General features: G+C 37.3%; 1 protein-coding gene across 1 annotated transcript; it reads left to right on the top strand.

The window, feature by feature from the left end:
• The first annotated feature begins 7,464 nt into the window (after positions 1–7,464).
• LOC132053236 (uncharacterized) lies at positions 7,465–8,431 on the top strand. The gene has a single exon (XM_059445175.1). It carries the CDS (start codon positions 7,691–7,693, stop codon positions 8,351–8,353), a length of 663 nt encoding a protein of 220 aa, XP_059301158.1. The 5' UTR covers positions 7,465–7,690; the 3' UTR covers positions 8,354–8,431.
• The last annotated feature ends 7,879 nt before the right edge of the window (positions 8,432–16,310 follow it).

Raw genomic sequence — 16,310 nt, 5'->3', positions numbered from 1 at the left:
CATCATAGTCTTTCAAAAGAGAAGAAATAGAACTAGGCAAAGAAGAAGTTAGTTCGTTAGTGTGCAAAGCATGGTCCCTATGCATGAGAAGGATTATCGGTTGTCTTTCCTCCAACTCTTCCCTTATTTCCCCAAAATCTTCCAAAAGGGACACCTTAGCCTTTCCTCTTGATTCCTTCTTTTTCTCACTTTCCTCTTGGAAACTACTTCCTTTACCCTTCCCTTGTCCCTCCTTGCCCTTCTCATTTAACTATCTCATTTTGTGATAAACCTCACAACTTGATAAGCAGTCATGAGACATAACATATGTTCGAGCCCATTGTGTACAAGTATGTACTGATTGGTTCTTTCATCATGCTTGGTCGACCTACCATATTGCCAAGGCCTCCCGAGTGGAAGGGGACAAGCTTGCATGGGAACAACATCACAAAGAAGCCCATCTTGATACTTCCCAACTTTGAACTTGATAATAGCTTGTCTAGTCTTCTTTAACTCTCCACATTCATTGAGCCATTAGAGTTTGAAAGGACCGTCATGAGTGGTGGTGTGGAGTTTCAAGAACTCAATCAACGACGTGCTTGCAACATTCGCACAACTCCCACTATCTGTGATCATAACACACACATTTTGATTAATGACACACTTGGAATGGATGGGATTCTCTCGTTGTCTAGGATTATCCATAGCCATTCTTATCATTGTTCTCCTTACCACATAGTTCGGAATAGTGATATCCCCTTCTTGAGGCCTAGCCATACATGTTAACATTCTCCTAACCAACCCATTTGTAACGGTGATATCACCATCATCCCCCATATCATCATGCTCTCCATCACTCTCAAGCCCACCATTCCCATGATTACCCTCATCATCTTCTTCTTCATATTTTTCCCCTTCATCATCACTACAATCTTCTTTTAAAATAAAGGCTCTCCGATTAGGACACTCACTTGCTATATGGCCATAGCCTTGACACTTAAAACAACAAATTGGTTTAGCTTGCTTACCTCCCTCTTTTGGAGCAAACTTTGGAGGTTGCTTCTCAATTTGCTTGTTCTTTTCAAAGGGCTTCTTAGTTTCTTGCATGGTGCCCTGGTTCTTTTGCCAATTTGAGGAAAAAGTTCCTCCGTCTTTGTTGTTATTCCATGAACTTGTGTACCATCTAGACTTGTTGGTCTTATCTTTCTTGAGCCGCTTCCCTATATCAATTGCTGCTTCAAGAGTCTCATCAATATCTTGATATATGTGGAGTCTCATTAGGGAAGCAATTTCGCTATTCAACTGGGCCCGGAACTGAGTCATGGCATTCAATCCATCTTCTTCAAAGTCGATCCTCATTTTTACAAGTTGGAACTAATCATAGTATTCTTCCACTCTTTTTGCCTTGCCTCAAAGTGTATATTTTCTTGAGTTGCTCTTGCTCGTATCATTTGGTGACATATTTACGCTTTAAGATCCCTTTTAACTCTTCCTAATTGGGTGTGATAGGCCATACATGCAACCTTCTAGCCTTTACTTGAGTTTCCCACCATATGGAGGCGAATCCTTCGAATTGGGCAATGGCATAAGATGTTTTTTTCACCTCGGACATGTCATTTGCAAAGAAGATTTGGTCAAATTACATTATCCATTCAAGAAGCACACCGGGATCACTACCCTATTTGAAGCTCTGAAGAGATACCTTAATGGAGTTGAGGCTCGTGTCCTGAACTCCAATATTTTCATAGTTCCCATGATTTCCATACGGTTATCCTCCATCACCATAGAATTCAAGATCTCGACGAACATCTCAACCTTGATGATCGTCACGAGCTTGATAACCTTCTTGCTTTCCTATTGAAGGTGTGGGCCATTCCTACCACCTCTCCCTCGATAGGCTCCTTGTGCTTCTCCTCGTTTCCCCTACGCTTGATTGGCATAATGCTCACGAATGACATTATCTACCTCATCATCATCAAGTGGTGGATCATCCCGCTTTGGTTGATGGACATTTGGACGATTTTGGGGTGGCAATCGTTCATGTAGTGGTGGTCATCTGGAAGTGGAGGTGAATTATTCCGTTGGTGTACTAGAATGTTATTTGGTGTTATGAGGATCGTATTCTGGGGAGTTATGTTTCGAGGGGTGTTTGGGCAGTGGGGTTATACAATTGGTGAATGGTTCCGAGTGACAAGGTATGTGAAGTGTCTCGAGGCACGCCACTTATATTACCTTGATATTGAACTCACGGTGAGAAGGATACCGACCTACTACTTCCTTCAATTGCTCCTACCCTACTACCTAAGTTTCCATCCGACTATCCATACTTTTCATTCGGTTGTTCATAGAAGACAACATTCTCATCACATCAAAAGGTGTGGGTTCCCTGGTGGGAACTTGTGTTCCATCTTCCATCGTCATGATACTTATTCAAGATACTCAAAAAAAAACAATCAAACACGTTAAGTTAGTAAAAATCAACTCACAGTCTCTCAAGTATGCGCACCTTTGATTTCCCAACAATTGCTTCGGCCAATGATTGTAATCTTGTTAATTCCGGTTGGTCACAAGGAATTAGTTTCTACTCTTGGCTGGAATGGATTCTTGTTTGACTTAGAAGGATGGACGACTCAATTATGACTAACGGACTTGAAATAAGAAGTTTTCAACGAAGTTAAAATGAGAAAAGAAAGAAGAAATTGGTACGAAAAGAATTATTGACTCAAGAACTAGTTAACAACCAAGTAAGGATCAATTACTAGTTGTTAATTAGTTAGAAGAATCAAATAAATGAAGTTATGAAGTAGACAAACCGTGTTGAAGACTTAGAAAAAATTATAGAAAATTGATGTTGTGCATTGGCCCGCGTCGCGGATCGAACGCGGGCCAAGCCACTCTCAAAAAGTGGACAGCACGCGCGTGCAGGCTGTGTGTGGGGGTGGCTTGCTGACGTGGATTTTTCTCCTTTTTTTATCCTTGGAATTTGGGCCGGTGACTTTATCTTAGGCCCACATAACCTAGTATTTTCCCTTTTTGGCCCAACAAATACCTTTCTACAACTTTGACCAAGAAATTTTGGCTCAAACAAGCTTTTGGGTCATCTTCCTCACATGAAGATATGAATGTCTTCAAGAACAACAACATTCAAAAATCTAACCACCCTCAATTCACCTCCAAATCACTCCAAAATCTAGGTTGAAGGTCTCTTTGTTGTCGAGAACAAAGCCCAATAACCCTTAACCTCAAATTTCCACCTAATCTCCAATACCCACCAACTTGTCCTTCAAGTTTTTTTTTTTTTTTTCAAAAATGACAAAATTCAAAAATGGTGGACTCTTCAAATCTTGTCCAAATACTTCCCAATTTCAGATTTCTACTTTTCTTTACTAGGAGAACACAACCTGACAATTTTCAAGCTCTAATTCCCTTCTTCTACAACATCCACTTGAGTTCTTAGACCTTCAAACCCCCTTTGATGGTGAATGACTCAAAAGTGACTCAAATGACCCGAAATTGAAGATTTAGACTCTAGAAATACTAGGAAACTCAAATCTAACACTACAAACAGCATAATCAACAAGAAATATAAGGGTTTTTTTGTGATTTTCAAATTTTTTTCCGGGTAGAATCAAAACCCAAGATTAGATTTGATGGAACAAACCTAAACTAAGCTCTAATACCAATTGATATAATATTAAAAACAAAATTACAAAAATTGACAAGAAATTAAAAGGATAACTAGATTGGCACAACTAAAGACCCAATGTGGTAACCAAAGTTCTATAGATAACTAAGACCTCCAAATTAGAAACAAAAGAAGCACCAAACTCTTAAGTTGACCTCAAGGGAAACAAATCCCAAGCAATCAACCTCTCAACAATTTCACAATCATAGGCTTAAACAAGCACTCAACTCTTAAGAGTTTTTCAATTTCAATAATCAACATAAACTAAGTCTTCAAAATAAAAGAACTACTACTTATAATAGATAGAGAAGGAAGACTAATGAACTATTACAATTCTACCCTTAATAAAGTAAGGGCCTTGTTTGGCTAGTCTTCCTTTTGTCGAAATCTCCAATTTAAGGAATGACCTCCTTTGCATGCATAGCCATATCTTCACACAAATGGCCCTCTTGATGTTCTTCCTTCTCCCCTTCATTCTCCCATGCAATCATCATCAATACTTGAACTTGGGACCCACGGGAAGGCTCAAAAGTGTACGAAAGTATATCCTTCTTCATGAACCACACTTACATATTTTGAAGCTCACGAGCTTGACTTCTTGTAAAGGGCCTTGATGCAACTTGGGTTGTATCAACCATGAAGTGTGCAACAATATACAACTACCTCAATTATTACAAGTATACAGGTTTATGGAGTGCTATGCACATAACCAAGCAAAACAAGTCAAATACCTATCAACTAATGCCCACATATTTTGACAATCTCGGATTACAATCTGTAACTGCACGATCACGTTATTATCCATACATGGCACTAGTAAACTCATACTAACGCTCGTCATATCACGGGTACGAGACCCCATCTTTAGCTTTTACCCCTTATTATTAACATCATCATCATCTTATCAAAATGTCCCTGAAACGGAGTCTAGGAAGTCTTAACATACCTCAAAGCCTAAACGAAATCACAAAGAGTTTTCCCCTACCAAAGTGCCTCGGAACGCTCCCAGTCTATCAAATATACGATGTACGTAAGTAAATGAGTCTGTAGACACACATATTCCCATATTTATAACCCAGACCCAGAAAGTCAACCTAAGTCAAACCCCCGCCCCAAGGGCAGAACTAGAATTTTATTTAAAAATCAAATTACCCATAACTTAATAGTCTAAATCCAAAAAGTTAGCCCAATCTCTCCACAAATTTGGTCCGAAATTAAAAAAAATGATATTTTTAACTTTAAGGCGAAAAACCCCATCTCTACCACTCTAAATCTTGATTTAAATCGCTAATTAATGAAAGAATCAAAAGAAAATATCAAATTAGTGATTAAAATCTTAACCTCAAGCCAAATAATGATCCTAACCCTTGAAATCTCTCTCAAACCAAGCTCTACAACTCAAATTAATTCCCAACCACCCTTCGCAAACCCGACCCCCTTCTCGCGATCTCGAAGAAGGGTGCTTGGCACCAGAAAAACTAGCAACTCCACTATTGCCTGAAGTTTGTTTTAACACCAAAACTCATTTGGAACCTTCCAGTACATATTAAATATGTATTTCAATCATAAACACGATACAAACCTGCTCGCGCACTTAAAATATATATTTGGGTCGTCCTTACCTAATGTTGATTGTGGTCAACTCTAGTTTATGAACTTACTAATTTCCCAATCAATGACCCCAAACACTCCCAAGCGCCTCAGGATCCGTCCTAACCACTCGACTAAATGATAAATTAATGTTCCGGACCTCATGGAACTGTCGGAACTCCAGTTTGTTAACCTCCGATCTTGACTTTGGTCAAACCTTTCCATTTTCTTAACTTAAGAACTTGCAAAATTATGCAAAATTAAATTTTCTTCTCCGATACTCATCAAGTTGCCTCCAGAATCATGTCAATCATCACCGCAAGTCACAAATAACATTCTAAGGCTACGAAAAATGGTCTTTTACGAAAAAAGGAGTCCAATTGCTTAAAACGACCTAGCAGGTCGTTACATAAACAAAAATTATCAAGAAGTGAAGCTTCAGGGCAGTGTATTGAAGTTCATTTTTATACCGTTGAAACTCTAGATTTCTATAATGGAGTTTAATAAAAATCCTGGTTCAATCTTATAAAACGGATGAACTCCAGCACATGCTACTGGTATCAAAGCTTTGACACATGAAACTCTATCACATTTTTCTTGAGTTTTAGATGTAGTTCAAACTCCACAAAGAAATCTTAGAATTTCGAATTTTGGCACTTCAAACTCTAACATTTCATTTTCTTGTTTAAAATGATACAGTTCAAACTCTGGGACTTATTTTGGCATTTGAACCTTCAAGTATTTGTTTTGGAGTTTGAAATAGATATCACGAGTGAAGTACGTTACAAGATTTTTCACTCATGATTAAATTTTAAACTAGGTATTATGAGTGAAATAATGATAAAATTATCTGTTATAAAATAGGTATCATGAGTAAAATAGGTATGAGAAATAATGGGAAAATGATTATTTCGCTCCATATACCTCTTTTGAACTCCAGGACAATAATTATGCCTTGAAGTTCGAACTTTTTTTGCTATAGATAATTTATCGACAAGTGAAACTTGTAACAGTATCCTGGAGTTCATATTTATACAGCTGAAACTCTAGATTTCTCTGTGGGGTTTAAAAAATATTGGTTCAATTTTATAAAAGGGAACATAAATTCCTTGAAAAATTCCTAGAGTTTGAAGTGATAAGTTGAAACTCGATGAATTTCTTATAGAGTTTAAACTGCATATTTCATACACCAAAATATCTCATAGAGTTTGAACCATGTTAGTGGTAACTCCATAAACTTTTTCCAGGGTCTTTGTATTCCAAGTTGAGCGTGATATGTGTAAAATTTTTAAATTTTTTTTTGTAATGTAGTCTAAAGTGATGATCTACATGATATTTGTAAATTATAAAGCGGTTAAAATTTAGTTAATTTTGAAAACCTGGCTGAAGTTTGATTAGCACTTTAAAAAATAACTACTCCATTTACCAATATTTCCTTTAATTATGGGCGCGTAAAAAGCTCGAAAAGAAAAGATACTTTATATGCGTAACGTCATAAAAATTTATAAACGTACAAAGTTTCAGTGTCGCCATGTCAGCAAAAGAAACAAATGAAAGGCATTGGGTGCATGGGATTAATGTCACGCAAAAGGCGTGTGTCTTCTTCGACCGACCCATTCCCAAGCTTGTGCCATTGCTCGATCTGCCCAATCCATGCGCGTGCCACCTTTTCATTCCACGCATCTTACTTATGTCCATTTAAAACAATCAAATTTTTATGACAAAATTACAGAGCATAATATTAATACTCGATTTACTCCTCTTATAAACCACTTAAACAAATTAAGTACAATAATTTATAAGCAGAAAAATGCAGGAATAACAGCAATTTAGGTGTGACACTTTTTGCATTTCGAGATTCAAACTTCTTAATTTTGACCTTTAGATATAAAACTTTTTAGTTTTTGAAATAAAATTTACATTTAAAAACTACGCAAAGCAAATTATAAGTTACTGTATAATTCAAAATATATAAAGAAATTAGGATTAAAAAATAATAATTCGTTTGATTCTCGAAATTTAAATACCATGACATATTATTTATTTTCCATATTTTAAACGCGTGAAAAATACATTAAATCTAAATTTGACTCATGGGAAAATAGAGGAATGTGAGAATAGTCAATTGTGTCCGCACCTATTATTGCTTGTTCGTAGCAATTTCTTACTCGTATCAATTTGCTTTCGCGTGTACTTCCAATTCTAAATACATTAGAACACGACCCTTTAAAAGGGTGAGGCTTTTTCTTATTTAAATAAATGAAAGTACGTAACTTCCCAAAAACCAAACTAATCCCTCTTGTTTCGGAACATCAAATCTGACTCCATTCTTACTCATCCCCCAAATCCCCTTTTACTCTATTAAATTCCGGGAAAACAACTTTTTTCTGTTATACAGATTCATCATTCGATAGTTTTCCCGGAAAATCTGCCAATATGGCATCGTTAAAGATTCATCCTACAACCCATTCATTCATTCATGTAAACAAATCCAATCCAATTCTTGATTTTAACTCCAATACTTCTCTAAGGGTGTCTTCTCATCGTGTTTCTGCTTCTCTGTCTCTATCAAATCCACTTTCTAAATCAGGCGGAGTTATCAAAGATGATGATAAAAAAACGGAAAGTGTAATATCAGGAAAGATTGACGAATGGATGAAGGAATCAATGGTGGATATAATCAAGAACTTAAAGGAGGCGCCTTTGTTAGTACATGTATACGAAGATAACGGAAAAGGAGAAGTGAAAATCAAGACAGAAAAAGCAAAAGTAGAAGATTGGCCTGTGGTGAAGAATGAATGGGAAACTGGAAAGAAAAGATCCCCTGATGGGCTTATATTTGTTGGAGAACTGGGAACTATGGAAGAGAAAGACGAGAAAATTAAAGTTGGAGAGGATGAAGGGATAACGAAAGCATGGGGAGTTGTTGTACAAGGGAAAGGGGTTGAATGTTCACCAGCTTGTTATTTGTTGAAGACAAGTAGAGTTGGTGCTGGATTTGGAATGGGATTGTTTTGTACTCATTTCTGTTTAGCAAGAGTGCAGAATTTTAGGGATAGTGCTCTTGTTCAGTTTAAAAATTCTTGGTTGTTGCAATGACTCTGATCAATTTCCTGATTATAACTAAGATTGTTGAAATGTAAAGATAATAATAGTACTAATGGATTGTTCTCTCAAGGGATTGATGCATTTTAATTCAAAATTGTTGATCTGTTATTCTGGTTATGTTTCAATTTGTTTGTCTTACTTTTCTTTTTAATTCATTTAAAAAAGAATGTGCTTTCTTTTTTTCTTTTTTCTTTTTTCTTTTTTTCTTCTTTGTAGCAACTCTTTCATTCCAACTTTTCATATGACATGTTTAAGATCACAAAAATAAAAAAAAATTGGTACTTTTTACATATTTTAACTTAAGACCAAAAGATTTAAAAGTCTTTTTACTTTCATAAATTTCGTGTCAAATTAAAATCAGACAAATAAATTGAAATACAAAGAGTATTTGATTTGCCTGTTCCACAATTTACTGGAAGATCATTAAAGGAGATGTTTTGTTGAGTAATGTACAAAAGAGGCTCATTCTAAACGTGTATCGCAAGGCTTGGAGATAGTTGGCTATCTTTAATTTATGACATTGCCCATGTGTTGTTCAAGAAACTGTGAATATAATAATATAACATGTCTACCTTTCTTCTTATTTTCCCTCGCTTAATTAGGATTCTACCAAGATTTTAATCAGTTGGATGATGTTCGAGTACATAATATTTAACGACTAACGATAATGATCAAGGATTCTTAGTAATAAAAATTTCAAGTTCAAACAGTAATGCGTGTGTGTAGTAATATAATATAAAGCTATTCCTCGAACACAAATCATAATTTGATCCGACTTTGACCAAGTACGAACAAATCTCATAGTCAACTTCGGTGCAATCGGGTCACTGCTTGTACATTGAACTTTGCACATGATAATATACAAAATAAATAGATCTGTTCACCGTTGGGCCATAACTGTTTACACGGAAAATCGTTACAGTTGAATTTGTGTTCGTAGTCAAAGACACGTGGATTAATATGACCGAAATAATGAGAAAAATAACAATAGAATGTAATATGAACGAAATGTAATTGAAAACAAGGAGTTAGAATAGCCTGAGCCTTGGAGAAGCCTTTGAGTTAGAGCCTCCGGGCAAGCGAACCATTAGAACTTTGCTTAACTGAACAAGAGCAATTTAAACTAGGAGCAAAATAAGAGCAAGGTATTTCCTGAATATATTTTCAGATGTCTTACAATAAAATGAGTACCTCTATTTATACTAGAGCTATGGGATACAAATTTCATGAATCGTGCCCCCTTAATTACCAATATTAATGTTGCAATAAAAGGTAATAAAGGGTAATAAAGCCTAATACAGGCTAATAAAGGCTGGAGGAACTTGAGGTCTTCTGTAACGGTCACCTCTTAAATGACGTTTGACAAGTGAGTTGTAACGACCCACTAGGTCGTTATGAGGTGGTGACTTAGAAAACTAGACCTCCGTTGGGAATTCCGAGGGCGCGGGTGAGTCCGTAGCGTGTTCTTATGTATATGTGCATGTATAATTTGCGTTTGTAGGGCCTCGGATTGGTGTTGAGATTTTTGGGTGAAAACTGGTGGGAAAACCCGAGCTACTAGTCAAAATGGACCGCTGCAACGGGTGTGGGACAGTTGTAGCGGGTCCGTCATAGCGGGGCTAGGCTTGGCGCCATGGGGAGCTGAGGATTAAATGAGGTCCACCATAGCGGGAGGTTTTCCGCTATAGCGAGACCGCAACAGCAGTCGACGGGAGGCAGAATCAGTGTTTTATAATATTTATTCCGAATCCATTCCTCACACAACTCCAAAATAGTTTCCAAAAACTCCTGTGGCGAAATTCTAAGGCTGGGGCTAAAACACTTTTGAAAGATAAGTCTCAAATCTTCACTTTGTTCATTCCATCATATTGTTAGGTTCCACGATTAGTTAAATGTTCTCTAATGGTGAATGAAAGGATAGAACCCTAAGAAGTTGCAAACCCTTGAATAAATGAATAGGTTATTGATTTTGTTGCTATTTAATCATCTAGGAGTATAGATTATTACTTCCTAGGATGAGAATTTTATTATTAAATAATGAAAATGATGTATTGAGACTTAGGGTTTCATAAAGATGGTAACTTTAGCATAAAAAATGATTGTAAAAGGGTTGAATTGATTAGAAAACTCATGAATCAGAATAGTATGATGGTTGGGATTGATTTTATGATGAATTCACCCTTAGTGATAGTTCACCCATTTGGAAAGGGTAGAAGTAGTTGGGTTCTCTTCCCCAATTATTGTTTGTTTGAGTAGATGATCTTCATTACCCACGTAGCGTTATGATTGCTAGACTTTGAACATTCTGAAGCTTTGCTAAAGGGAAAAGCTATTACGAAGTGATTGCATTGTTCCAGTTGGGCTTTGAGGTAGGTCATGGTCTACTTAAGTTAGGCTTTGATTAGTTGATTGTATATGTTATGAAATTGATAGAAGAAGCATGATTAGGGCTTCAGACAAAAAGTGTGGTTGGAAATTTCTAAGTTTGATATTGATTGATTTGTTATGTGATGAACTATTATGATATGATAAAGAAGGAGTTAATGAATACTCTTTGCCACGACCCAACCCAAGAGACACGATGAGCACCCGGAGCTAACCTACCGAGCACCACATGACATACATTCATTACATAATCATACATGAGTGGTTCATTATACTAACTAATAAACATCATAAGCTGTAAGGGACACAAGCCCAATAGATACATGTGTGTGTGTGTGTGTGTGTGTGTGTTTGTGTGTGTGTGTGTGTGTGTATAAACATATACACGTCTTCAAACTGTACCCATGGATACAAGCCGACAAGGCTGTCAAAATGATATAATAAGATATGAACCGAGAAGGTCATAGAACATCTAACTGTGCATATATGTCTACGAGCCTCTACATGGAGTGCATAACGTAATAAGGACGGGACAGGACGTTGTCATGCCCATATATACACAAAAGAATCATACCACGCTGATCTGCGACTCCGGACCAAGTGGAGTGCTACTATGCATTCGCTAAGAAGGCAGCCTATGGGTCTGATCTGTCTCCCTATCTACGTGCGGGCATGAACACAACGTCCACAAACAAAAGGACATCTCGTACTGAATATGTAAGGCATGGAAAATATATAACATAGATATGAAAGTAGGAAGAGATAAGAGAGATAACTTGTACATCTGAATGCCTCTTAAGGCGGATGACATGCATGCTTTCCTTTTAAAAAAAAATATTTTCATACATATACATATATCATAATACCGTACCCAGTCATATAGGCTTGGTGTTATCCGTACCCGGTCATAATAGGTTCGGTGTTATCCGTACCCAACTACAGTGGTGTGCACAATAGGTGTTGTACCCAGCCGACTATAGTGCAGCTCGGTGTGAGAAAATATCTCTCTCTCTCTATATATATATATATAAAGCATGCATGAGAGCCCAAAGGAACATTATGACTCTATTGGATTGACGTAAGTTCTATAAACCTCCTATTACCATTATGGAACTGTCATCATGAACATATCTCACCCTGAAGGAGAAATAACCATAAGATGAGATCAACAACAATAAATAAGATCAATAACCATAGGACAAGATCATTAACATCATAAAAAAAGGATCCATAATATCATAGGAAGATCAAGAACCTTAGCTTTCAACATTTCTAGGAATGAAGTCGTTATGAAGGACATTTGTATATGTTCGTACCAATAAGATCGTGCCATAAGAAAGAACGGGACAGCCTCACATGACTTGTCATCTTACTTAAACACCCAACATCTATTCTCCCGAGCTTGCAAATCTACATTCAAGATGATTCATACTAAGGTTAAGTCGTTGAAACGTTTATAGGGTCAAACTAAACTATTAAGTGAGCTAACAAAATTTGGGTAGCATTTCCCTTGTATTATCTACTTCCTCCAAAGTTCAAAACAACTCCCAAGCATCAATAACGACATTAAAAATGCCATAGCCAAAATATTACATTCAAATTACACTCAAATCAATCCAAAACTTCTTTTTCAAATTTAATCCATAACCAATACTTCAACTTAATACCTTATAACTTCTCTACAATGATTCTCTTCACTTCTAAGACTTACTAACTTCCAAATCAACCCAAAATAAGCAATAAGATGAAGAACATACATTTTTCTTGAAGATCTTTAGCCATACACAACTTGCTCCAAGATTTAATTCACCACCAATCCAACTAAAAGTAAGAACACACCTCTTCCATGAATTAGTTTAGGGTTTTCAAGGTTTGATCTTCTCTTGGAATAGCTTGGAATGATTAGAGAGTATTAGAAATGGTTGGGAGAGGTTAGAGGGTCTAGAAGGACCTATTTTTGGTGAACTAATGACCCAAGGTTATGCCCCTTTATTTTATAACAAAGGGGAAAAATTCCACCGCCTTAATTTCACGGTACACTTTCACGGACCATGAAAAATTTCACTAGACCTGAAAGTGGCCGTGAAATCAGTCCAGTGGCTCCTCCTCGTTGTCACCATTTCACGGTAGAAAAATTCCATTCTCACGGTCCGTGAAATTATTCACGGTCCGTGAAAATGTCCCTGTTTCTCAGATTTGCATTTTGTCAGTTGCATTGGAAAAAAGACTCAATGAACTTGAATTTACATAGGTTATGCATTCCATAACTCTTTATATTCTTGGAGATATACCTCTCTCAAGTTAGACCAAATATCCTGTCTAATATTCTGTCAAATTTTCCCAAAGTTTCGACAAACTTAATTTCTTTGATTCGCTTGTTCTCCAATCCTTCCATAACTTACTAAACATGAATTTAAACCCTCATATCCATAAGATAGGCATGTATAATCTCATATAACCTTGAAGATAACTCCGGTGTCCACGACTAGGACAACTAACATTCCACGACTCTCGACGTACAAAACTACAAGGTGTAACATCCTTCCCCCTTTGGAAACATTCATCCTGGAATGTTAAACTCTCAGAGATCTTACGGAAATTTTAGCAGAGCTTCCTCTGTAACTATAGTACTACCACTCTCTCATAACAACCCAAAATATACAACGCCACACAGGGATACAAAAAACAATAGCAATAGTAACCTCACATGACCAATAATCATAGAAATTGAAACATTACGCACCTGAAGGCAATGGTGTCTCTATCTGGATCTCCTCTGAAAGTGGAAATAAGTGCGCATATTTGGATCTCATATCTTCTTTATCTTCCCAAGTTATCTCTTCAGTATTCTTGTTCCTTCAAAGAACCTTAGCTGAAGCTACATCTTTATTCCTCAATTTCTGAATCTGCCTATCTAGAATGGCAATGGGAACCTCTTCATATGATCGTTGCTCGATGACTTGAACATCATCCACAGGTACAATTCTGGAAGGATCTCTGATACACTTACGAAGCATCGGTACATGAAAGACCGGATGAACTGATTCTAAGTCTAGAGGTAGATCTAACTTATAGGCCACTTAGCCCATTTCACGTACAATCGTATAAGATCCAATGTACCGAGGGATAAGCTTACCCTTCTTGACAAATTTCATAACGCCTTTCATAGGTGACACCTTCAGGAATACTCAATCATTAACTTGGAATTCTAAGTCTCTTCGGTGATTATTTCCATAAGATTTCTGATGACTCTGGGCTACCAATAGTCGATCCTGAATAAGCTTGACCTTCTCCCACTTCAAACCATCTGATAGGTGATCTACATTTTCGCCCATAAAGCTTCATACGGGGCCATCTAGATACTAGAATGATAGCTATTATTATACGCAAATTCGATAAGCGGCAAATGATCATCCCTGCTACCTTTGTAATCTAACACACATGCCCGTAACATATCAGGTCTGAATAGTACGCTCAGCCTACCTGTCTGTCTAGGGATAAAATGTTGTTCTAAGATTCACTTGAGTCCCTAAACCCTTCTGAAAGGATTTCCAGAAATTAGCTGTAAACTGGCTCCCCTATCGGAGATAATAGATACCGGGACACCATGAAGTCAGACTATATCCTTGATATAAAGCTTCGCATAATCCTCAGCTGAGTAAGTAGTCCTGACAGGCAGGAAATGAGCTGATTTTTAAGTCTATCAACAATCACCCATATGGAATCAAACTTACGCTGAGAACGGGGCAAGCCTGTAATGAAATCCATATTAATTGCTTACTATTTCTATGTCAGAATCTCGATAGCTTGCAATAACCCGACGGGCTTTTGATGCTCAATCTTCACCTGTTGACAGTTAGGACACTGGGCAACGAACTCTGCCATGTCTTTCTTCATTCCATTCCACCAATAGACTTCCTTAATACCATGGTACATCTTTGTCGTCCCTGGATGAATAGAATAACAGGAATAATAAGTCTCCCCCGTAATCTGACGATGCAATCCTACAATATCAGAAACACACAGTCTGCCTCAATATTTGAGAGTTCCACCTACAGAAACCTTGAATGGTGACTTTTTCTTTTGAGGAGATGTATCTCAATAATAGACTAACATAGGATCTTTGTACTGTGATGTGCCGTGAATTTCGGCACAATTGATGTCTTTTTGCTAGAAGTTTTACTTGTTTTTAAGTGTTTTTATGTCGTTTCTTATGTTATTTTGGTGTTTTGTAGGGTTGGTTAAGGAAGGAACGAAAATGACGGAAATTGCTGAAAAACGGACTACTTGGAGCTAAAGGATGGGCCGTAACTCGGGTTACGGACCGTAACGTGATCTGTAACCTGAGATGAAATTTCAGAAACAGGAAAAATGATTATCAACGTGACGGCTCATAAGGACAGTCCGTAACACATGTTACGAGCCGTAACATGGACCGTAATCTGAAGGGAAATTCCGATGTGCCTAGGTTGTAACGTTACGACCTCAAGGGACGGTCGTAAACACAAGCCACGGGGCGTGGGCGTAATGCATTATCCACTGAAGACTAATCCGAAATATGCTGGAAAAATACGGACCGTAACTTGTGTTACGGTCCGGCGAAAGAAGCCATCACGGTTGACCTCTGAAGAAACTGATAAAGGACGGAACCGAAGGACGGACCGTAACCCGTGTTACGGTCCATAGCGATGCCGCGAAGGGTGTTTTTGTCCAGAACATTGGCGCGATTTTTGGCCCTATAAATACTTAAGTTTAGGTTTTTTTAGCAATTATTCAGCAACTTGAGAGCAGTAACTATTAGCCTTTGATATTTGTGAAGTTATTGGGGCACTTAAGGCATCACTTCACCCTCATTCCACATTGTATTACTATTGTAAGTATATTATGTTATCTTTCAAGCTTTCTTTGTTGAACAAAATGCTGAGTAGCTAACTTTAGTTGTAAGATTGTGGACCCCATGATGGGTATTATGTGGATGGGTTTCTACTATTGATATATGCATAATGGTTGTTGGTATTTATTCAATCTTTGTATTTTAGTGTTGGGTAATGATTGCAAGCATTAGCCTAAGCCATTATACTAACTTTTCTTGGAAAAGAGAGTTAGCATTGGTAAGATTGAATAACAATGACTCGGAGCGTTAACCCTCGTTTAATAGACTAACTTAGGAATAAGAACAAGTCTAATTGGCATTATTGGTCGCTCTTCAATTTCAACTCTTTCGTATTTGGAAAAATCATAAAGAGGAAATACGACCTAACTGTTGGGGAACATTAGGAAGTCCTTAAGAGATCGAGTGTATCACACCCCATCCTTGGTAGGGCGTGATTGGCACCCGGCACCTTACGAAAATCGAGCGAACCAACTTATAACTTACATCCTTCGTGTCTTAAATGGAAACAATAGGTTCGAGAGGCTAAATGCGAACATAATATCATGCATACGTATATGTACATTGGAACCAAGATGCCAACATTACTATCATCACACTATGACTAAGCTGTACATAGGAACTGTCTGCAAAGCCTCTATGAACATGACTGAAGTATACAACTCGGGACAG

The sequence above is a fragment of the Lycium ferocissimum genome, chromosome 1 (genome assembly GCF_029784015.1).
Source record: "Lycium ferocissimum isolate CSIRO_LF1 chromosome 1, AGI_CSIRO_Lferr_CH_V1, whole genome shotgun sequence".
NCBI lineage: Eukaryota > Viridiplantae > Streptophyta > Magnoliopsida > Solanales > Solanaceae > Lycium > Lycium ferocissimum.
The sequence above is the reverse complement of the archived record's forward strand: the minus strand, read 5'-3'. Positions and strand labels throughout refer to the sequence as shown.

Excerpts from the sequence above, each read along its gene's own strand:
- LOC132053236 (XM_059445175.1), top strand. The coding sequence starts at position 7,691 with ATGGCATCGTTAAAGATTCATCCTACAACCCATTCATTCATTCATGTA.